This window comes from Phoenix dactylifera, chromosome 1 (assembly GCF_009389715.1).
Source record: "Phoenix dactylifera cultivar Barhee BC4 chromosome 1, palm_55x_up_171113_PBpolish2nd_filt_p, whole genome shotgun sequence".
Classification (NCBI taxonomy): domain Eukaryota; kingdom Viridiplantae; phylum Streptophyta; class Magnoliopsida; order Arecales; family Arecaceae; genus Phoenix; species Phoenix dactylifera.
In genome coordinates this window covers 39010966-39035966 of record NC_052392.1, presented here as the reverse complement: position 1 = coordinate 39035966, position 25001 = coordinate 39010966, and the positions used below count along the sequence as shown (strand labels likewise).

At 36.5% G+C, this 25001-nt stretch overlaps 1 protein-coding gene and 1 long non-coding RNA gene across 2 annotated transcripts; one reads left to right on the top strand and one right to left on the bottom strand.

Moving 5' to 3' along the window:
- Nucleotides 1-1446: 1446 nt before the first annotated feature.
- On the bottom strand, nt 1447-8598 carry LOC120113274. The gene is made up of 3 exons (XR_005515151.1): nt 8511-8598; nt 3053-3327; nt 1447-1805 (listed from the first exon to the last, which is right to left on the bottom strand). It is a non-coding gene; the product is annotated as an uncharacterized LOC120113274 (long non-coding RNA).
- A 1444-nt stretch (nt 8599-10042) lies between these two features.
- LOC103706104 (COX assembly mitochondrial protein 2 homolog) lies at nt 10043-17611 on the top strand. Its single transcript, XM_008790110.3, has 4 exons — nt 10043-10291; nt 16361-16408; nt 16828-16932; nt 17241-17611. The coding sequence occupies exons 2-4, from the start codon at nt 16364-16366 to the stop codon at nt 17337-17339; spliced, it is 249 nt and encodes an 82-aa protein (XP_008788332.2). The 5' UTR covers nt 10043-10291; nt 16361-16363; the 3' UTR covers nt 17340-17611.
- The last annotated feature ends 7390 nt before the right edge of the window (nt 17612-25001 follow it).

Genomic DNA, 25001 nt, shown 5'->3' with positions numbered 1-25001 from the left:
CGACCAGCTTAACCTGTTTAAGTTGGATGTTTAGGGGAAAAAATCTATTCAAAGGCCAACTTAGGATGAACTTCTGTACCAAGGTTCAAAACTAAATTAGAATAGGACTGACAAATATATCATATGCTGTCACTAATAGTACCTATGCTATTTACTCTGGTCTCTGATAAGACATTTTCATCTCATCATTTTCCATGTGTGCATGACATTGCCGTGTCATGCACTCAATGGTGTTTAAATATATGCCATTGAATTTGGCCCATGTTCTGGACCTATTTTGAACCTGAAAACTGGCCCCATTTACTTAAGATATGCACACATAGATTTGTTCTTTGAACTTAAAACCTACAACTTGTACATCTCTTTAATCCCACTTCCTCTAGCTTCAACAATTATGTCAAACATGTTCAAACCAGAGGTCTGGTCTATCCTCTGATGTTTAATCCCTGAAGCCTTGACATCTCGTCTCCTACTTTTTAAAATGCAGTACAAAACTTCAATAGCAGTGATACGCCAATGTTCTTTCCAGCAAACCTAAATATTCATTTGAAGCTGATGATATATGATAGAAAGTAATAGGAGGCCCAGAAATGTAGTAGAATTATGAGGACATTATTAAGCAGAGCAAATCAAATTTCCTCTTCTGACAACAGCATTTCTCTTCAGAAAACTATTGCACTACCTGACCACAGTAACCCAATGCCGGTTTCTGATTTTCTTTATGTAAAAATTACTTCAGGGCATTGAATATAAGCACTTTCAACAATAAAGCCACTTTCCCTCAAAATTACCTCAGAGTAAATGAATGATGAGGAAATGCACTACCACTCTTTCTGAATAACTCAACTGGCACTCCACAAAAAAATATGCAAGCATTGATCTGAGCAAATTTCTGATAGATTCCAAGGTTACAGTGTCTGCAGTAAGTATAATACTTAAAAAATGAGCTACATGATAATCAAACCATCTACCAGCATCATACTTAGAAAAAAAGGGAATATGAATCCAGTCAGGAGAACAACCTTAAATAAGAATATACTCTATCCCTCTCACCAAATATGATACTATTGAATCCTATGTCTTAGACAATTATAATGGAGGCATGGGAATCAAAAGCATGTCAAACATCATTACCCAACCATCTATCCACCATCAGAAGCATAGATGGCTTATGCCAGAAAAGGCCATATAGAACATGCTCAATTCAGCATCATAGTTTCCTCTTTAGAGAAAAGCAAACTATTCAAATGATCTATGTGTAACGATGGTATCATTAGAGAAAAAGGAAAAACAAAGATATTAGTCGTCGTAACGGAAGCGCCCCAAAAAAAGCCTGCCGATGAAACCTAGAATATAAAACTTTCAGAGATAACAAAAGTTATTAATCATCTTACATTCATTGTGTGGTATTTTTCATTTTAAAATTCATCAGTGCAATATGATAAATAAACTCAGAGAAACACAACTGGCTTAATCATTCAAGCTTGTCCTCACATCATGAATAAATGGAAACAAACTCATCTATACAAAACATGCATATACATCAAAATGTAGTACCTGGACCCTGCAGTGTGAGAATTACTCGTGCATTTGTACAAATTCAGATCAATTTGCAGAATGAAAATAGAATGGGAATCCCCATTTACTGGAAGAATTCCTAATCAATCACATCATTATATTAGATACAGAAAAATGAAATACATCTGATCTCATCTGCAGGTAGCTTAAAACTTTCGGATACAACAAAATTCTAACAATCACTATTCACTAACAATGGAGAACATTTAATGAATGGAGACCGAAACCTGCAAGTAATTTAAACAAAAATTGTATTAGAAATCGCCATGATAGGGTTAAAATAAAGGATAGACACAGAAGTAATTGCAATATGTCCTGTAGAAAGATTACATAAGCAATTTTCTTGAGACGAAAGTTCCCCTCTTCATATTAATCACGGGAAAGAAGAATACTTGATATCTGTTCAATTTCCTAAATAATATACATCTACGGAGCCAAGTGAGGCCAAAAGGATCAATGTGCATGTTATCATGACAATGTCATGCGTATGTACTTCTGCAACAAAGGTGCATGAGTCAGTGTCAGCAAAATAACCGGGTACAGGAAGTAGTGATTGTTTATATTGGAAAAAAGATCAGGAAAAAGTGCAATTAACCTTGTCCACTGTAGGAGAATTTGTCTCTAAAGGAGTCCAGGCTAGTAGAAGGCCAGATATCATCCAAATAAAACTTTGCAAGGAGGATGATTTTGGGTATTGGGAAGCATGAAGGACATGGAATGAACGGATTGGTGAATGAAATGTCCACATAGGTCTTTCTTGAGAAAGAAATGCTCAGATAGGGAGAAATGAATCAGATGCACAAATGACACCTAATGGTTCAGCAATTTGAAGGGATACTACCAAAGGGACTTCTTCAATTTGGAGTTCAAGTTAGAATAGATGACTAATAAAAGTAAAATTATGGAAGAAATTGAAATGTGTTACAGTGAGTTGCTTTAGTTAGAATAGATGATTAATAAAAGTAGAATTCTAGGAGAAATTGAAATGTGTTACAATGAGTTGCTTTCTTATTGCTCCAGCTTGTTTGTCATAACCTCTAACCAAAATTGAGTAAGCAGTTAGCTACATAGCAGGCCCAAATCAATAGTTTAAGATCAATTATGTATTTCATTTAACTGTCAAGTTCACTTCCTTCCACTTCAAACTGAATTGTGTTTAAACTGCTAAAAATGTATCCTGACTTTATAATATCAACATTAAAATAAAATTAAAAAAAACCTGTTCGTGCCTATCACGGAGAAACCATTTTCAAAAGTGAGTATATATCATGGCTGATAATGGGGTTATTTTCCAAAATAACCGCAAGGAAAGATATTTTTTTTGCAATATGCAATGAAACAATTTAACTTGCATTTTCAGGAAGAACAAAAGACCTGCAATTCATAAATTACACTCATGCCCAATTATGATCCTGATGATAACGCTAGTAACTTTACTCACAATTGAATCTAGATTTCAGAGGTACTATCTCACCCATAGCATTACCATCAATTGATGATCAAGTTCTCAATTCTGAAGACCAAGTTCAAGCTCAAGCTCATCATCCTCTTCAAACAGCCTTAAGAGGCGTGCATGTCGCTCCTCCCTCTTCTTTTTCTGCCAATGCTTGAAAAGGAAAATAGACAATATCCCAAAACCGGCAACTCCAAGACATATATATAGTATCTCAAGTCCTGTTGTGCTACTAGAATTAGAATGGGCATCAGCTTTTGTTGCATCCTTGGAAGGTGATGGATCGTCGCCTAGACCTGCAAAGAAATGAAAGCTATCAGATGGCATTGCATAGAATGAATTAAAATTAAGAACAATTTAACAGAGCCAGGAAGATTATAACTATACTAGTTTAATTGACAACAAAACCACCAATCCAAAAGTTTGGATAAATAAAAATTAGATCTGCACCCTAAACTTTGGCTTACAACAGACTCTCTAGTCTCTACTAACTTAATCATGGAGGTTCTACTTGCAGCACATATCCATTTTCAGTACATACATACTAAGATAAATAAACTTAAGCTAAGACAGGTTTTCCAGAAAGAAGCCCAAACGTACCTAAGTCAAAACCAGTCAGTAATGAACACAACCACCAACGCTATTCCAATTCTGGCCAGCTGAACAAAGATGGGAAGCCAGAACAAATTTTGTTTAGACCTTTTCCCTATGTCAGTTGGTAACATTCAATATTGATCTGGTTCTTTGTGGAATACAAGTTGCAGACAGAACTACTAAAATTTCATTTGAGATGTAAAATCTTGATCTATGATCATGGATGGCAAGGGAATGTCTTGACAGATTTCTTAGCAACCTTTACAGATAATAGTTTCATGTAAAACCTCGACAAATTTCTTTTGAAGTCTTGGCCTTTAGGAAAAAGAGGGGCATTCTAGTAATCACCTCATCCCTTGATTAGATTTTATGAAGAAGTTTAGTGAAATTGCAGGTGTTCTATTGCTTTGAGAAAAAAAAAAAAAACCCTCTGTTGGTGTGAAGCCACTGATCAAAACTATGCAACTTGAATGTCCAAGACCAATTTTTAGGTATGGAGTGCGTCCACTATATATTTTATGATTCTTATCTTTCCTTTACCCCCTTTTTCTATTCTCTGAGATGCTCTCATTGTTTCGATCTGAAATCAAGGCCTTTCCCTTTGATCAAACCTAAAACTTTAATTGTTTGCATCTTCCCTGTGATTTACATATTTTACTTGTCACCTGATCAATCTTCATATTTCAAAACAAAATCCCAATTTTCCAGAAATTTGCAGCAAGCACTAGAATTAAGTTATCCTTTCACCTAAACCACTTTAAGGCTAATTTTAACCATACATTCCAAAGCCCTAGTTGAGATTCAGCCAATTACAAGTCATTCTGTAAAAGTTCAACCTAGCTATTAACTTCTAATGAAATCTCAGATATGAACCTAAGTAGGGCCTTAGTTAAGTCTTGTGCATTTTAAATCTCCATCAACTCTATTAGATCCTTTTGACTAAGCTAGCCAATGCATCTTTTATTTATTTATTTATTCGTTTACTTACTTACTTATTCGTTTATTTATTCTGGTAGGAACTATCCTATGACATCACAATAATTGAGTTTAACTCAAAACAAGTCTAAAGGGAATCTAAGTGATTGAGCGGTCACTAAATTTTCAAAGCCATTAATCTATATAACCAAAGAATTAGGAAGGAAATAACATGTAAAAGATCATCTCTTCACATGTACTGATGTGTATACCACTTGGGTTCCTTCTACAAGTAGCAGTTTATCAAACAAAGATAACTCTTCATGATTATAATGATACTTTCAAGCCTCAAAGAACAAAAGTTAAAGCTCATTGTTAACTGGATTCTCCAACTCTTGAGTCTTTAGAAAACTGGAAAAAGCTTTAGTAGCCATGAACAATTCAGTGACCAGCACCTAATTGAGCTTTGTTTACGCATAAGATATAACTGCAAATCTTCGATCAAGAAGAGGAAAGAAAAAGGGAGAAATCTATAGGGATCAAAAACAATGAATCAAGATTTTGTGATGTGCATTTGTGCCTGGTCGCTAAAAATTCTTTCCTATGGTTGTGTACCTGCTTGGTCACCTGCTTCCTAATACTTACACCCATTTTCAAACAACTATCTTTTATTACTGATTTGTCAAGAATAATCATAGTTCATTAAGAAATTTACCACTCAGTGTCCTATCATCCTTGACATCTTATACCAAGTATTTCTATTATATGCGATAGACAAATAGGTAAGCCTTTCCATCTTCAATAGATAATTAGTGGACAACCCTTTGCAAGTGCAGAACAATGTCCCTGCTAAAGTGGAGGAACAGTGAACCTGCTTACTATTTTTTATATGCCTTTTGGGTTGCGACTTCGGAGGTTGCAGAAAATCATGTTTTTTATTTTACTCTCTGTTGGATACCCTTGGTGTGACTTGGACTGACTTGCAATTTTTGTGCTACACTTTTGACTAGGTCTTTGTCCGTTAATTTTACAAATTACAAGACTGGGACTGGGACGCAAGGTCCGCCGTACCGGTACCGGTCGGCGTACCGGTGGCAGCCCAGACCGGTACGTACTAGTCCCATACAGTCCCGTACTGGTCTCGTACCGGTCTTGTACCGGTCCCATACCGGTTCTCCAACGATAAACTACCGGTACCGGATTCCACGCTGATCCAGTACTGGTTCCAGATCGGATCGGTACGGCAGACCATGCTGGGACGTATGTGATGCATGTGACTCACAAAGTTCTCAAACCCCCATAGTGTGTTCTGTTGAAGGAATTAGCATGATAAAGAGCAGAAAATGACACCAAGCAAAGTAACTATGTGAAGGAAAAATATTTTTTCCCGAAAAAAAGAAAGTGGAATTATGTTCGTCCAACCTATATAGTAGGAAGTAGAACGAGACGATCCATTGAGGGGAGAGTGGTGGGAAGGAGGTGCAAAAAGGGAATAGTAGAGATGCTACATTGACAATGTTGTTTTCTTGCAATGTTGCAAAGGCTTTTTTGAGAACCTCCATTCCACTCGCATATCAAATCATCCATAAGATCGAGGTCGAGGAGCGGATTCAACAATTGCAACTTCTAACTTCAAACTCTACTGTGGTGCGCCCTAATAGCTTTTTTCCTTTTTCTTTGTTAACTGAGTTAGCAGAGAAGGGGAAAGCAGGCAGTAGAGGGAACCAAGTAAACCACCCTCTAGCAAAGCATAATTATTTAGGTAGACAAGGAAGATCCGTTGGAACCCAACAGCTAGCAAGATGATAGAAAGAATTCCATGTTCGCATGCTCCCTCACTAGCCTGTCTTTTTTTCCATGCTCTTGGACTCTGTTCACACCGAAGGCACGGCTCTAAACTAATGGGCTAAAAAAGCCAGGCAAGCAATGACTATCGCCACTTATGAACATGGCATCCAATGAGTCAAGGTTCGAGGAAAAGAGCCCTTACATCCTTTGGTTCAATCTATCTTTTGGTAACACTCCCTGGTGGTAAGAGTTGAGCAAAGGTCACCCTCAATCAGTTGCTCAGTTAGCTAGCAAGAGGCCCATCCTCAAGAATTTTCTAACTAAGCTAAACCATTGGAATGCCACTAAGCAAAAAAACCAGAAGGTGGAGTCAAACTCCCAAGTTTCCAATTATGATAGAGTAGGTGAAATGAAACAAAGTGGGAGAATTCACTAAATTTGCTCAAATGTAAAAGAATTTGATTATATAATATTAAAAACTTCCTAGTTATTTAATACCCTAAATTTTTAAAGAGCTAAACTACTACACCCATATACATAAGTCCGTTCTCATGCCTACTCCCAATTTAGTTAAGTAAGATATTGCTTCGTTTCTAGATGTCGACCTCTCTAATGATTAAGCTACCTTTAACAGACTACATCAACATATAATTCCTCTTGTTATCCCTTGTTAAAGGTGACCTCCAAATTATTCTTTCCAGACTGGTGATTTTAGATTAACAGTAAGTATTCTCTTTCATGTAGTAAGGGTTGTAATTATGAAGGATTAACGTCAGATTTTACACCAAGTAGGACAGATAAGGAGCAGATGACAGCTATCACTATAGTTAAAACAATTTCCAACAACCATTGCTTTAGTCCAAAACTGACGAGCATTTTCTGTCTAGCAAAATAGAGAAATACAGTACCGAGTGATGTAGCATAGGGTGCAGCCAGCAAGTACTGTGACCAATTGGCCTATGCCAAGCTTTGCAAGAGCCAATGATTTCTATATTTCTAGTAAAATAATTTTAGCATGTTTTATTATTACTAAGAGCCTGTTTGGATGATTAGGCGGGCAATCCTATACGATTTGGGGATAGGACCTGCACAGCCAATATGATTGTAGGATTACAGGCTAAACTAGGCCTATATTCATAAAACCCTAGAAATTTTCTGGACATTTATGAATATAGGCCTAGCCCAGCCTGTAATCCTATGATCTTGCTGGTTATACTGGATCCTATAGAATTTTCAGCCCAATCATCCGAACAAGCCCTAAGTGATATAGAGAAACTTTTTGACATATTAATAAAATTTCTTTGAGAGAACTTCCTTCACCAAACAAAGGGTTTTTCAATCAAGCTTGCTTCAATTTGTCTGTTGATCTTCAAAATTTAATCCTGATGATCAAATCGGCCTTCACACTTCTTGTTGCATCCTATATCTCTGTTAAACAATTCTTCTCTCATATTGGTGCAGAGTTTTTTTTTTTTTTTTTTTGTTGATAACCATGATTTCACTAGGAAGCAATTTTTCTATGTCGCCCTATTAAGTTTTCTACCCCCAGAGCTCCAGATATGGAGTCCAAGTATGACTGAAAATTACATCCCTAAGTAAGAAGACAGGACCAAACCAGGTCCCAGGTAATCCCAGCTGACTGACGATTTCCACACTGTTCTTTGATTTGACTGATCTTAATACATCCGCTAAAGAAGTCATTATCATTCCATCAGGGAACATACACCACATGCACATGGAATCCAAGAGATTCAAACAAGCTTCACCAAGCCACGAGACGCTGCTTAAACAAATGATTGAACAACAAAACACTCAATTATAACAGAAAAGAGGAAACAACATGCAATATTTCCAGTAACAAACACCTCTACAAACCCCAGAACAAACATCACACACTGGCATTTGGTTCTCAATTATAAATCAAACTGAATTTCGTCCCACAATATGAAAATAAGTGATTCGACTGACGCAATGTCACCAAACTCCGTTAACCCCTAAAACTACATAAAGCAGGGCAGGGCAAATCAGACCGAATTTCGACAATCAAATACATCACATATCCAGAAGATGAGCGAAGAAAATTGAAACAAGTTGTGAACAACAAACCCTAGCAAGGAAATCCACGTATCTTCAATAAATTAATGCAAAAATCGAAGGATTCTGAAAATTTTCACAAGCGTACCAATCCGCAGATCAGGAATTCAGGTAAAACAGGAATATCCGATCCATAAACTGCGAAAAAAATCGGAAAAAAAAAAGCGGACTTTGACGCCAGCAAATGAAGGTGGTGTCTTTGACATTTTAGAACTCTTTTGCGGACTGGTGATTCCGGATCGGATAAGAAACGCAAACCTGAGATGAATTGAAGACATATCGCGGCGAGGAGGACGAACCGTCGGTGGGATTTTCCGTGTCCGTCTCCGCTCATCTCTCTCTTCTTTTGCCTCCTCTCCTCCGTCACGACGTCTTGGTTTTGGTAGAAGAGAAGAAAAGCGAACGGAATTTTTATGCCGAGTTCTTCAGAATATTCTCAGGTTGGCGGCACGTCGATAAAATCGTGGGCAGATGGATCCGGCCGGGGACTCTGGAACTTTAAGATTCGTGTTTGATCCATGACAGTGCAGGAAGATTGTGATCGTGGAATTGTCCGTGAATCTTCAAGCAAACAATATATCGAGTTGTCGAAATTGAAGTTATGCTTCCATCGCACACAGAATCTAAACCATATTTCGTGTAAAAAATACTATCATCAAGAGCATGCGGCGATCCAACATTGAATTGATCAATCCGACCATTGAGCATTTGTCTCGTTGGATCCAAAAAGCCAATAGATTTAGTGGAAAGAACAATATATTATTTTCTAATATGGCTTAAATTATCATTAGTTCAAAGAAGTTTTTAAAATTCTTTTTCGATAAACCTAAAATTTACTTAAAAGAGTTTTCCAAACACAATTTACATATATAAGAATATGAGGTCTTTTAATACTCAGACTATGATGAAAGATCTAGTGATATTCGTAAATACAGGGCTTGTCCCTCTTTCTACTCATAAAAGATAAAAATTAGATATTAGATGTTCAATAATTTTTAGATTTTTTTGCATGATACTCAAAAAAATCTATTTTATTTTTGATAAAAATAAATATGATTTTTTATTATCGGTGTTAGAAGAACCGTTACATTAGGAGTATTTATGGAAAAATAATATTTTACGAGGGTACACAAATAAATATAAATTTTAAGAGAATATTCATGCAAATTTGAATTTTTAAAAGTATATTTATGTAAAAAACCATAACTTTTTTATACAAGTTGGAGAGCAAGAAAAAGAAGACTATTTTGCTGAATGGCCTCTAGATTATGCTTCTACTTCAGCTGCAATAAAGAAGTGCATGCTCAAGAGAAGAAGGAACCAATGCATGGTGCAAGATATGTCCTCTAAGTTATAGCTTGTGACTTTCATTGATTACTATGTTACCAATTGTGTAAATATCAGTTACTATAATGAGTTCTAATATTTTTTTTGTACATAAATATAAGGCAACGAGGAGAATATCTTATCCATGGAGAGGAGAAATTCTTGGGTAGACCTAGTCTACCACGTGTGCTGTAGATTGAACCAATGGGAGGCCACCAACGCATCAACTGATCCACGTAGGCGACGCCCCACTCTTCCTTAACCCTAGTTAGATTTCCACCTGATGAGAGAAATATAATTGAAAAAAAAAAAAAAAAATCCTCCCCCCGACGAGAAAGAGAGAGCCGACTCCGTCCAGCCCTCCGCCCCTCGGTCTCCTCCGTCGCCGCCATCTTCTCGACCCCAACGCCTCTTTCGCCGCTCCGTCCAGCTCCCGCTCACCCTCCTCCTCCCCGGCCTCCTCCGGCGCCGACTCCATTTTTGCCCCTGTCCGAGGAAAAGATCACCGCTGCGTCCCGAGGTCGTCTTCTCCTCTTGATACCTGTAAGGCTTTCTCTTCTTCTCCATTTGATCGTCATTTCTTTTGTATTTTTAATGCTAGATTTTCTTAGATCCGTCTACCCTTTCTTCCTCATTCGATAAGCACATGCCTGATGATGGGTATGTTTATTGGGAGAAGCTTTTACAGTTGGACTCCCAAATAAATTACTTTTTAATTTAGGATCCAAGTATAAAATGTAATATGGGGTTTTTATTTTTTATTTTTTTTGTCTTTTTAAGATTTCGTTAGCTTTCTATAAGCACTCGGTGGATATGCTGCAACACAGAGTACGAACTCCCAAACAACTACGACTATGCCAATAAAATCTCGACATGAGTGGTAGGTGTGATTAATTTTTCAAAAGAGGATATTCAAGGAATGGTCTTGATTGCATCTGCCTTTCTTGCTCTTGAGGTTATGAGGGATTCTGTTCTCTATTCGTTAATCTTTTTAAAAAATAATAAAAAATAAATATTTGTATTTTCAATTCTTGTAGCTTTGATTCATGATGGTCAGAATTTTCTTATTTTTTCTTCTGATTTTCAGATCTTATTTTCAGGTCTGAAAAGTTTTCTAGTTTTTTCTTCTAATTTTTTTTCTAGTGTAACCACGATTAGGCTAAAAAAAATTATGTAAATTTGTAACCACCTTTGAATGTTATAGTAAATTTGTTTTGTATAGGTTAGAACGACATGGAAAGATCACGTTTGGGTGTTGAAGATCATGTTGAAGCAATTGGTCTTGACAGTAATATACAACCTATTTGCCTTGACAGTGATGAAGAAAGGGAAGCCATATGTCAGGTCACAAATGGAAAAAAAGATGGTAGGAATGCGGACTGCTGTAATGTCTTAACTCGTGAGGAGGCAACCAAAAAATTAGTAGGGCACGTTGTGCACAGTGAAAAGGAGGCTTGCCAATTATATTGTGATAATGGACATTGGATGGGTTTCAGTGTTCGAAGAGGAAAGCAGTCTTATTTTCTTAGAACATAAGGCATCCAAGCAAAAGATTATTATTGTTTGAAGGAAGGGTTTAAATTTAATCCTAAAGATTCTGAAAGATTATAAATGGAGGAGGTAAGAGGTTTGGGGCTTAGATCTTGGTACTATTGTTTTGTAACTTCTTGATCCTATTAATTAAATTTAATAATTATATTATTATATTCATATTCAAAGCTAAATGGTTAATGGCCGCACTATACATTTTTTTCTTGAATTCAAAGAGCATTAGTGCATATAAACCAAAGTCCGGAATGTTTTGCATCGATTGTGTCATCTTGAAACTCATAGATACAGAAGTTGTCACTGTCACAGGTTCACTTTCCCTGCATGCATTTATATCCAAAGGATCTTAATCGATTACATCCCCATAAACTCTTTGGTTTCATTTATATAACTTTCTCATGTCCAAGTCAACCAAATTGTTTGTATTGTTTGTTTCTTGTTTTGTTCGGAGTCAATGAACACATAGTTAACAAACCAAGATTTAAAGTCAGGAAAAGTACGTGCATATTGTCTTGTGTCAAAATACATGTCGCTAATTTTGAAATTCTTAGGTAGACTTAGTCTACCATGTGTGCATATCCACCGAGTGCTTATAAAAAGCTATCAAAATTTTAAAAAGAGTGGGGCATCGTCTACCTAGATTAGTTGCCGAGTTGGTGGCCTTCCATTGGCTTAGTCTACAGCACACATGTATAGTGGGGCCATTAACCAATTTGGCTTTGAATATAAATGTAATAATATAATCATTAAATTGAATTAATAGGATCAAAAAGTTACAAAACAATAGCACCAAGATCTGAGCCCAAAACCTCCTTCCTCCTCCATTTATAATTTAAAATATAGGTTTCTGAGGCTTGTCTTTCGATAGGTTCATTGGTCCTCCGCTATGGGTTGCAATCCTTGATTTCTAGGTCAGGACCTTCCTTTTGATGGCTTGGTAGGCCAGCTTTCCTTCTGAGTTGTTGGGCCTTTGGGCCACCTCTTTTGTCTTATCTGTGCCCACAATCCTCCGTCAAAACTCTAGGTTTCCTTGTCCGGCTTCGACTGCAGTTTGGCTTGGGTTGCTGGGCAGCGCGACACAGATCATCAGCATCCCCATTTCGGCCTCCATACAGGCTTGGTGCCCAGAACAACGCCATAATCGTTACCTCTGAAAGCCCTGTATTCTTCTTCAATATTCTCATCTGAATTCAAGTCACGGGTAAGACGATCTGATCTATACCTGGATTTCTATAATATTTGTTCTCTATTTTTATGCTGGCACTTCTTGTTGGCGATGTTACGGTCATTCGTTGTTTTTTTTTTTTTCAAAAAGAAAATCTTCTTCCCCTGTATATGGTTGCAATCGTATTTTGATTTGTTTTCGTAGTCTTTTAGTTCATCTCTGCTTGCTCTTTAGCTTTATAGATTGTCAGATTGGTAGCTGTCATCTGCTGTCGTGATCTGATTCTCCGATTTACAAGGGTATTCCAATTGGCATCTGTATGCTTGAGATGATGATTCATGAGACTTAATGCTGGCCAGCAAAATGTGATTTTTTTAGGGATATATAGGCCTTCAGGTTTACTTTATTCGCTACTGAATAAAAATCTTTGAAGTTTCATGTTGAACTGAATTTAGGTGGTAGAAGTGGAGATGTCTTTTTGAAATGTCATATGGCAGTTGCCTGCTGATCAGGCTAGAAGATAACCGTTGTTTGATTTAATCTGACAAAATATTTTGGATATAGAAGCTTGCATTGAAGAGCTAAATGAGCTAAGATGACTACTTTTAGAAATTAGAATGATGAAGTGAATGAGTGGAAATTTGTGATTAAGAGAGCTTAGGACTAGCGCCATTGAAGTAATGTGGAACCAATTGCGTTGACTTGTCTGTTTGTAGTGAAGACCAGGGAATATACAATGAAGTGGGCATTGAGATTCCATCGAAAGGCTTCAACTCATAAGAGGAGATTAGGGATATTTTGATCAATGTAGGAAGAATGAACAGTGAAGTAGAACCCAATAAATAAAACCAATTTAATATAGTTCTTATCGATATGGTTTTCTGTATGGCAGAATATGCTTGTATAGGCCCACATGGTACCTGGATGTTAACATTGGAAATCATTATGATGTTTTTTTGGTACATTATAATGCACCCTCCTTTTTGAAGTGCAACTCTTGAGAGAGATGTAAAACATACTGAAGTACCAACTGCTTTTGGGTGATTATCAATGTCACAGCACATATAAATAAGCAACCACTATAGTTCTTTATTAAAAAAATTATATATTTTCCTACCTGCCTTTCAGTTGCCTAACCAAGAATTTATGTATATGCCTACATTGGTCGGTTGAAGCATCATATTTCATGAGAAGCTTGGTTTGCTTTTCCTTTTCCTTCTTTTTCTCTTCTTCTGTTCTCTTAGCTTCCTATATGTTGTTCTTCTTTCTCTGCTGGACATTTATATCAATTTTTCTTTGTTCCACCTATGCATAACCCTGGCAAATAAAAGTGATACAATACTTGCGACAAACTCTAGAGGCTCTTTATGCGAAGATTTTAATTTATGCATCATAGTACCTAACTTCCAACTTTGGACCAACATCCAAACATCTCTCTATAACTTAATCTTCCAGGTTTGTCTTCCTTGTATGCATATCTATGAACTATAAGACTAATCCAGAAAACTTCTATATACGCTTAAATGTGCAAAATTCACTCACATCTGTCCTCTCTTTTGATAGTAGATGACAAGTGGTTGTTTTGAATTAATATGTAGGATATTCTAGCACATAAGGTCAATCATCCCATACATGTTGATTGCCTACCGGCCTTGCATCAGGTACAGATGCTATTATGCTCTTTAGGTTATCAATGTAAAGATGAATGTCTTTATACCCATAAATACACATAACTTCATCAAGATCTGATCACTATTAAATTTCTAGACTTGCTTCTTCATATTTAGCCATCCCATTTTGAGCCTAAACCTGTGGACCCTTGTGTCAACAACTTAAGAAGCCAGAGCTCACTAGAAAGGTACACTAGGCACCTCGATAATCTAGGTACTAGACCCTTTGGCAATCCATATATGGTGGCACTGCATTTGGCTGTTGCTCTTATATGCTCTGTCTGTATCTGTTTGCAGTGGACATTGCTATTCCTCATACCAATTCTCGTTCATATCCTTTTTTACTAAATGTGGATAATAATTTCAATATTCTTATTTAGATATTTGTATCATTACCCAATAATAAAATGTAAAAATGAATAACAATGAGCATATCTCAAATTTGCATCCTACTTCTTAAATATTTATTGAAAATGCATCTTTATGTTGACCAGAAAAAAGAGGGGAGTCCGAATGGACCCTTGTATTTCTTTAATAATATAAGTCATGAATTGACATCAAACAGCACTATATTGTATTGAATTTGATAAAATCGAATAGCTAATTTATAAATATCAAACTTAATTAAGATATTTGAATCATGCATAGAGAGAGTCCTGACAAGATACCTCAATCATCAAGGCAGTATTTAAGAAAGTAACTAATTCTAAGTTCTGAAGACTTGCACTCTTTCTCATGATATTTCATATTGACCAATTTTATTAGCGATGAATTTCCTTAACAATCTATTTTTTGTATGTGCTAGCAGTAGTAGATAGTTTATTTTTGCCAAAAGGTTTCATATATTGGTGGATTAAACAAACACCTAATATACTTAGATCAAGAACTAGTCAATAACTTTTCTTTTTAGTGTTTGTTCACAATTGTCTAACTATCTATTAGAAATTTCAAAGCAGAAAATGTAGCATAATGAAGGCCAACCTGTCTTAGTTGAGCTGGGTGGCATCCCTTTCAATCTGGGGGAGGTCTTTGTGTGAACCCTGGTGGTGACATCCCTAACATCTTTGGAAATTATATTTGTAGGATGGAATGGTAGAATGGCTTACATCAATTTATGTAGAGTTGTATTATCCTTCCCTTTTTCATTTTTAAATTAGCGACATTTTTTCTTCCATTTTGATCATTTCATCCCTAATTTAGACCATGAGTCTGCTATTGTATGCCCTCAAGCCGTTGACAGCACCATAGCAACAGGGGAAGAATCCCTGAAACTGTTTATGTTTGTATATATATTGTTATGTTGATATTATCATGACTATCATTTGTCAACTGAAACTACGACTTACATCTGTTGGTGAGCCTGAAAATATTTTTTTTCAATTTATAAGATATGCTTGATGTGGTGCTAGTAAATCATGTCAAATATGGGATCAAATGAATGGTTTTGTCTGGTGAGCATGACTGGATATAGATTATAGATTGGCATGATATGATCCAACTTAATTGAGCAGACTGGATTTTGGGCCGATACCTTGTTTTGTCAGTAAATGGCTCAAATCAGGTAATCTTCATATTTTGGCTGTTTTCCTAGTTGGTTCTGATCAATGGATATAAGGGTTCCTTTTAAAGCAGACTAACAGGATTATATTTTATTCTGGTCTTGCATAACTAGATTGAATTTTGTGCAACACTCAGAAGCTTCTTTGTTTCATAAGCTGGCCAATTGTTTGGACCATGCTTGGCCTAGAGTTTCAAGGTTTAGTAGCGACAATAGTACAAAACCAATCTATGTTGGTCTAGTCCAGGTTTCAGATAAATTTCAGTTAAGGTCTTGCATATTCTGCAGAATAATGACATCAGATGTGAACACATATGTATATTCACATTGACCATTGAAGTGCTTCTCTAATTCCTCTAGGATGGAGTGTAGAGAAACTTCACGTTCATGTGGTCCTTAAGCTTGGAAATTGGTGCAGGAAACTAATGTAGCAATTGCGATAGTAACAAAAGTCTTTCTGTTAGCCTTGTTTGGGAACAATCATTTTTTAGTTTATCCAAAATTAATTTTTTTCAGCCTTAATATAAATGGTTGCATCTAATGTGTTTCTTGTACTTTCAAGGTACTAACCTCGTTTATCTGCAACAGTGCAACTAATTATAGTATGATATGGTTCACTCTTCTATAGTTTTTCCACCTCATTCTTAATTTAGAATATTGGAATTTTGCAGGAAATGCACCCTCCTTTGACTTTGCATAGGCATCCGATGTGTGTAGAGGTAGTTTATCTCCTTATTGGCTTCATATTGTGTTATAGTAGTGCCATCATTTTTCATTTTTTCCCAAGTTCTTTGGGTTCCTGATGCTTGTGCATTTTATGCTTGTCTGGGATCATTAAATGCTTACTATCAGGTTCAATGATGTAAAACAAGTTAATATTAGTGGAAAATAATTATTTGCAAGCCAAGTACTCATAATTTTTAGAGTTACCCCCCATCAATATGAAAAAAAGGGAAGGTAAAGTTTTTGTTTGAAATTGGCAATAATTATCTAATTTTTAGATCCCTGTTTTTAAATTCATGAGCTTATTGTTTTATGCATTTTCTTACCATTTCCTCCATCAGTAATGTGTTCTTGCTATCCCTTCATCTAGAATTTTTTTACTCTAGATTTGCTAATTTGCTTTTTGTTATTTTAGATCATTGAAGAGTTTCAAAAATGCCACACAGACCATCCGATTGCAAAATTCTTTGGGCAATGTACTGAATTGAAGATAAAGCTGGATCGCTGTTTCCGTGAGGAAGTGGGTTCTCTTCCTTTTTCATCTGCTACTGCAGGCATCATCTCAAATTTGTTAAATTTCTTTTTTACTGCATATCTCTTTAGAGGGCAGGCCTTGTTGCAATGATCAAGCTGCTCCATTGTGACTTGGGTCTCATGGATTCGAAACACGGAAGTAGACTCTCCATATATTGGAGTAAGGCTATGGATATTTGACACTTCCTAAACCCTGCAGTGGCAAAAGCCTCGTGCACTGGGCTGTCCTTTTTTTTTTTATCTAACAACGCACCTCTATGTAATGCCTCTTTGGTATCTCTTGATTTGTTTCAGAAAGCTTTGAAACGAAAGGCTAATTTCGAAAGGAGTAAGATATTGAAGGAAAGGATACAGGCCCACAGAAAAGAAATGACGGAGAAAAGCGCAGAATAATATCACAAACTAGCAATATGAGTACAAATACCTTATTCAAAAGAATGTTGTATTTTTATTTTCCCTGTAAAGATGTTTGCTATTTATGCACCACAGCTGCTTATTCATATGAACATGGACATATTCCAGAATGAGAATCACATCAGCATAATTTGGGCCAATAAATTGATTATTTGTCAATATTAGGATTATGACACAACTATTGGGATTTAAATTGCACATTGATTTGATGGTCATTTTTAAGTTATTAATCCAAAGTGATTTTCAGGGTATCCCACATTGTCTGTTGTTGCTATTGAACAATGTTGACGAACCGTGTTGTTATGTAATCTAATAAATTTCCGCTGGTTTTTCCTTGATATATTTACTTTCTTATGAACTCCAATGTGTGGCAAGGTGTTTATTTTAATTCTCAGCCCATTCATTTTGTCTTCTTTATTTCTTACATTTTTGCCGACAATGATTTGAGCCACTGGATCTTATTGAAGATTATCAACTGCCAGTCCCCTGAGTATGTCAATCTTTTCACTGGCTCTTGAGGTGATGGTGGTGGAGGAGGTGTTTATGTGAACTTAAATTATCATGGTGCTTGACATTTAATTTGCTTGATTCTCACCCTGTCATTTATCTTCTTTTTCTTTTATCACTTCCTTCTTACCATCACAGACTTGTGTCAATGGAGCTTCTGAGAACTTTCCATTTCTCTTTTTTCCAATTTCATGAACATGCGGTAGCCTACGGAGGTGCAGATATGGACAAAAATGTGCTTACTGCTCCTCAGTTAAGAAGATGTGAAAGCTTGTTTTTTTCTATAAAAACAGTGCGTGGGAGAGGAGATAATTGGAGTTTTGAATATGAAAGGAATGATCATATACAGATCGAGCAAAATTCAAGTAAAAGCTTCCTCAGGTCCCTGCTCTCTAGTCATAAGTGAAGGAGACAGGAAAAGTTCCTTGGACATAAAACCGATATAAAACTCGGAGAAGCTTGATACGGCGAACACATGGTCATCCTCGTTCAGTTTGCCTTATCTTCTGCTCTCCAGTTGGTAATTTTTTTTTTTCGTACTTCCCTTTTTAACTTAATACAGGAAATGTTGTTTTTGGATGGTGACCATTTTATCTAAATGTTGGCTCTTTTTTCTTTTTTTTTTTTTTGCTAAAAAAAAGAGGAAAGGGGGAGGAAGGGACAAGCCCACCTCCACGTAGCAGCCCCCACTGGGCTTCCACCCCGTTAGGAGAATGTTTGATGCGGGCAGAAATGACCGTGTGTTGGGCACCTCGGTCAGTTTTACTCATACCCTTTCCACTCGTGGGCTTGACTCGGTTACCTCTCTAGGCTCGGGCACAAATACCACATGTGAGTACATCACATCTGACATCATCGAGGCTACCAGCAGAGCGATATGTCCTTTCAGACTTCATATCCGAGTGGGGAGCATTCGGTCTCCATAATTTAATCGACGTTCGTGCGTTTCGAACTCGGAACCACTTAGTTGGAAGTAAGGCCACGCTCCTACTGGGTTATCACCTCAGTGGTAAATGTTGGCTTTCATGGCCAGCTCTGAGAAGGATGCTGCCTTGGTTTGCTTGTGAGATATCATGCAGTAGGCTGTGATTTGGTATAATGGATGTCAATTTGCTATAAAATGAGAAAAGGAAGGCAACTTATGTTTTTACTTGCTATTATAAAAGGTTTTCTTTCTTTATAACCCTTTCAATTAGAGGCATGGCACAGAAGATTGATGAAGACCCTGAAAGTCACAGCTTCATGACTCGTGAATGTGTATTTAAGTCTTAAATTGCAAGTTCTGTTGATGTGCATCAAAGACATCAAAATCATATCCTTGTTCTGGATGACATGGAGAGTGGTGATGGAGTTTCCCTCAGCCGAAAAGATTAACTCAGGCTTCCGATAAGCTAATCGGATGATAATTTGCTGCAGAGTGGAAAAATTACGAATATGTGATTGGGCAATTAACATTCCTGATGAACTTTATACCTTCACCCTTAAGGAGATTATCTGAAATCCCTAGGTTACAAAAAATGAACACTTTAGAAAATTCAATTTTCAATGACTGAAAATAGTAGGTTTGTTAAAATTAGGGGATAAACCCCCAGATAATTTCAACTTAATTGAAACGGGCAAGCCCACCCCAGTTCAAACTTAATTGAAAAGAACAAGCCCACCCTAGTTCAACTATTTTCTGAAAATTATTTTCATTAAAAAAACTATTATCAGAAAAATATTTTCTTGAATATTGCTTAAAAACTCGAAGAGTAAGGCCCTATTTGGCAGAGCTATTGACAATAGAGCTTTTGGAAGTAGAGTTTTTTGAAGTAAAATTTTTATAAAAAGCTACTTACTGTTTAGTAACTACATTTCTAAAGTATCGTGAAACTTTACTATGTGTTTGATAAATAAACTGAGAAAGTATTTTTGGTATAACAAAAAAAATATTATATAGTATTATACAATAGAACATAATAAAATATAATATATTTTAATACATATGATATAGTTTAATATTATTGTAATGTAATATGATATTATTATAATATAGTAATATAATATTATATATCATAGCATAATAATATAACATAATTTGATATCATATAATATAACATATAAATGTATTATGATATAATATAATATAATATTTATAGTATAATATAATAATAAAGATATAACATGTTATAATTATTATTATATGAATATTTTATTAATATAATATTTTTAGAAACTAATTTTTGGGTTTTTTTTGTTTACTTTGTTGGGACTCCTGCAGTTGTAATATAAAGGAATATTTTCTATAATTATAATTTTTTATCATGAATATTTGATTCAAAAAAAAAATTATAAATCAAAACGGCTTTTCGATGCATGCTAAAAGTGCTTTTCCAAAGAATCTCTATTTTGAAGCTTCTTCCAATAAGCTATTTTAGCTTTCTTATAAAGCTAAAACAACTTTCCGATTTTTTTACAAACACCTTTATTCCATCCAAAAATATTTTTTTAGGACAGAAAGTATTTTCTGGCTCATCAAAAGATCTGTCAAACGGGGCCTACTCTATTTCTAAACATCTAATACCAAGCTTCAAATAAAATCGGCAAGCTCTGCCAATACATTGTGCCAAGAACACTTATTTGTGCTTAATTAGAGAAATTATTTATATAGCTTGGCGACTTAGTTTGTATAAAATATGATGCTTTATTTCCCAGAAAGCTCCATTGAATTAGTCTGAGGGATCAGTGGTCGATCAAAGGTCCAAAAAAAAACATTGCCCTTGACAATTTGGAGAACATCATGAGTCCAAAAAGGAGGCTTACATGAAACAGGGTATATCTTCTAATAAATATGCTAAATAAATATTTATATGTGATATGAGATTATTTCTAAATCTTTTTATAGTTATGCAGTAGCCACTAAGAACCTTCATGGAGCTGCAGTTATTTATATGACGAAGGTCAAGAAGGTAGAGGCTATCGAAGAGGCCGTCGAGAAAAGTGCCGTGATTTATTTATTTATTTATTTATTCTTTCAAAAGTATCGATATAACAGTTACGCACGTACATGCGCATAAGACTTTTATGCGGACGCGCTGAAGCCGCATAACGAATATACGCGGACCGTTGTAAATAAGAACGTTAAAAAAGATTTTAGGCGGACGAGTGCATATGCGTTCTATGCGGACGAGTCCGCATATAAAATGATATGCGGACATCAGCAGATGGTTCGTGTATGGAGCAGTGTGCCGATGGAGAAGGGAACCAGCATGCGTCTGTACGCATAAAATATCTATGCGGCAGCAAATCCGCATGGAAATCGTACGCGGGCATCCGCATAGAGGACTTTGGGTAGCGGAGGCGCACATGCATCGTGGGAAAGGGATCCTATCCTGGATTTCCTTCCGGCGGGCGCCGGGTCTCCGGCGCGCACCTCCGCCCTCGCCGCCGGCTGGAGAGAGTAAGACGCCGGCGTCATTAATGTAGCGAAGATCTCCCGTCGTCAACCATCCTCATCGACAAGCACCCATGCATGCATCTCATCCACTTGACCAGCCGGCCGGCGACTTGTGAGATCCCACCGGAGGTCGACGTCCGAGGCTTCTGCACCTCCCCTGCAGCTGCGGACCGATGAGGTCCCCCAGATTGCCAATGTTCTTGGAGTTGCATTCATCGAAGCAGGTGTTCAACGTTGAACGACTCTTTTTTTTGGTTATCACACTCTCGATACCAAAGGACGACCTACCCCTTGCACTGGTGTGCTTTTAAGGGTCACCTATGTTCATGCACCGATACCTAGGGGGAAAAAAAAGAAAAAAAAAACATCAACAGAAGTGGGTGATAGAAGGGCTCTTGACCTAGTGTTCGTATGTAGGTTGTTTCTTAACTCAAATAGTTCTGAAATATTTTATCTTTCCATTGTGCATTCTTGAATGCCAAGGAAGAGCTCTAAAGCAACAAAATAAAGCGAAGCTTTCCGAATGGAATGATCGCATGACAATATCAAAATCACAATTAGTAAGCATGAGAATAATCCTTAGTAGGTAAGTTTATGTTGAAAGGAATAGTGGAGAAAAAACTTCTAATACTCATGAAGAAGCCTTGACTAGTTCTCAAGGCCAAGGAGTGTCCAAAAACATTCTCAACAAGACCACAAATCGACTAAAGGAACAGCAATTGGAGGCCATGGAATGGCTGATATATGTGATCATATTAACAGGCTCTCCTTGATAGCGCTAAGATGTCATGCAATCACATTTATCAAATGCCATTACAAAAGAATCGAATTAAAAAAATTATTACTCATATCACAAAAATACCCCAGGAAACCATGTGAATTGGAGCCCAAGTGATCTATATCGCAATTAGCACAGTTTCCTAGGATGCATTATTTGAGTTGGTTTGAGAAGGCTGTTGCACCAAAAGTAAAATATTTGAGGGGCATTGGTCTAATTGGTTAGTAAAAGCTAAGTGACCAAGGAAAATATGTATAAAAAACATAGTTCAATTAATTTATCAAAAGGCCAAGGTATAAAAATGGTAACAACCTGAAATAATTAGTTGATCCAATAAAGTTTGGATTTAAATTTATTTTTACTAATAATAATTGTTATAATCGATCACTTGCATCAAATCATGTTTCTACCAAATTCTGTTTGGATTTGTTATTAGAGACACATGCACTAAAAACAATGAGTAGGTGGTTAATAATAGCTGAACTTTATACACGTTTTACCATTAAATTTATAAAGCTTTAAATTCACCAATACCATGGTCAACAAACATGGTAGATATATAAATATTGATCTATCACTATACTCGACAACAATAATATGGGGACTATGAGTAGAGACTCATCATGGTTGGTACGTATGATCGATCAACATAAATTGATGCCTATTGTCATGCATGATCATTAACCATTGCCACCTACTTAAATTGTTGAGAAATAATTGTCCCACATATCACTTGTGAAAATGTTATGTTTTTTGGGATCAGCATATGTGTTATGAAAATCATGCTTTATTAAATGTAGTTCCCTGAATATTTTAATGTAATAGTTTTATTATGAAATATGAATCTGATTATACCATTAGTGTTTTTCATCTATTCGTGTGTATATTTTAAGAAAAAGTTATAAGTACTTGAAAGATTCTCAAATAACTATATACGGCCCTCGCCAGCGGGTATAATAGTTAGCATACGACCCCACTAGCGAGTGTAATAGTTGACATACGAGCCCTCCAGCAGATATAATAGTCAACATACGGCTCTCCCCAGCAAGTATAATAGTTGGCAGACTAAGACATGCAGTCGATTACGGCCCTGTCACGGGTATAAAGTGACCATACAATGAATATTTTAATCCATAATAGGATTAAATGACATGAAGAATAATTTATGAATTTATTTGCAATATAAACTTAGAACTATGTTTATGAAATATGGATGATTTGTTTATACATGATTTGCTTTATGACTTGTTTTGATATATTGTATTATGAAATATTTTATTTTTGCAATAACTGTTATTTTTCTTATTTAATGTATAGATATGAAAAAATTTATGCTTGATCCGGTAAGACAGTGTAAGCTTTACTTACTGAGCTGTGTCTCTCATATATCTCTATTTTTATTTTTCTCTCTCTGGACGAATAGGGTTAGTAGGGACGAAGAATGATTCAGACTTGAAGTTCATGCTAGCAAGTTTGGCGATCTATATAGCAAAACTTTAGTTCTTCAGTTGGTTATGAATTTGGAAGTTAAACGATGAAATGTTTGGCTTCGTGTTATCGTAGGTTGTACCCTTCGGCATCACGGACATGTCATACTTCGGATAAGGGGCGTGACAATCCTAATGACCAAGTGAAAAGGGATACTTGCTAGCTAAGGGAACTCGGGTCCAGCAGTGGCACCTCTTCTTTAACCTTTGCATTCAGTCCTTGTGCCGGAGAGAGCTTCCAAGTTCGAACCCAGATGGTAGCACTCCCATCATTAGTAAAGTATAATTACTTTAGGTGGGTGCATGAAGCATTTGAAAGCAGGTCATCCAAGAATCATTGTAGTGGAGTTCATGTCCTATCGCATCCATAACTTTCCATACACTTCCAGCTTTCCGACCATGTGGTCACAACTGTTCTAGCAGTACCATGAAGCCTTAAGAAATCCCCTTGCAGGTTGGAAGGGTTGTGGAGCTCCCAATGGATACTGAGAACTTTGGCATCCCCATGAACACATGCCAACCAAAGGAGATGGCGACCCTTTTTAAGCGTGCCCGCCCATAGAATCTCTTGCACCGCTTGGGTACTTGGTTGTGTTTCCAGGGAACGATCCCCATGTCTTCTTCCCTACCTCACAACACTTGTATCTTCTTATAAGGTAGATCTCCTCTCAACCCGACACCTGAAGGTGAACAGGCTCTTGGCTCACAATGACGCATTCCTTCAAACAAGGAACAACTCGGTTGGGGGAGCAAAAAAATATTCCAAGTCGTCAGCCTCTGGAAATGGACATTGTTTAGACCAATCAGAGCTCGTTTTTTGTAGGAGCTTTTTTAACTTTCCCACATGCTCAAGAATTACATAATGATGCTTTTTGCTTGTGGGCTCGATCGATCTAGTTTGGCGCGAAGTTTCTGAACATATATCTGAATAGGAAGAGGGAGCTCGTATTTAGTGTCCCAAGTTTGCTTCCTTGTAAATATTTCTATCTAAATGTAGTTGCCCGTAGGGCACCTAAAAGAAATTAAACTCTTGTAGGGTACAATGAACAAGATAAGCTTGAATCTATTATTCTGCCGAATTGGGCTGTACCAGTGTACTGTGTGCTGCGTGAACTGTCGGTCTTTTGCTTCCTCTTTCCTTCAAGAAGAAGGCAAGATCTATTCTTCAAGATTTGAGAAATAAAGGCAAAATCCTATGATTCATACACTTTCTTAGATAGGATGATTAGGTTTAGTAGCAAATGTCCTACAGGATCACCAGTAGTGCGTAGTCCAATGGCCAGCGAAGATTAGAAATTAATATGTAATCCTAGAAGCTTAAAATTAATATGAGCAAGTTTAAGAGTCGTGTAATTCTAGTATTTTAATACTTTGGAGAGAAGAAGAGACAGCTTAAACAAACTAAGAGTCATGTATAGATCAATAATTTACTT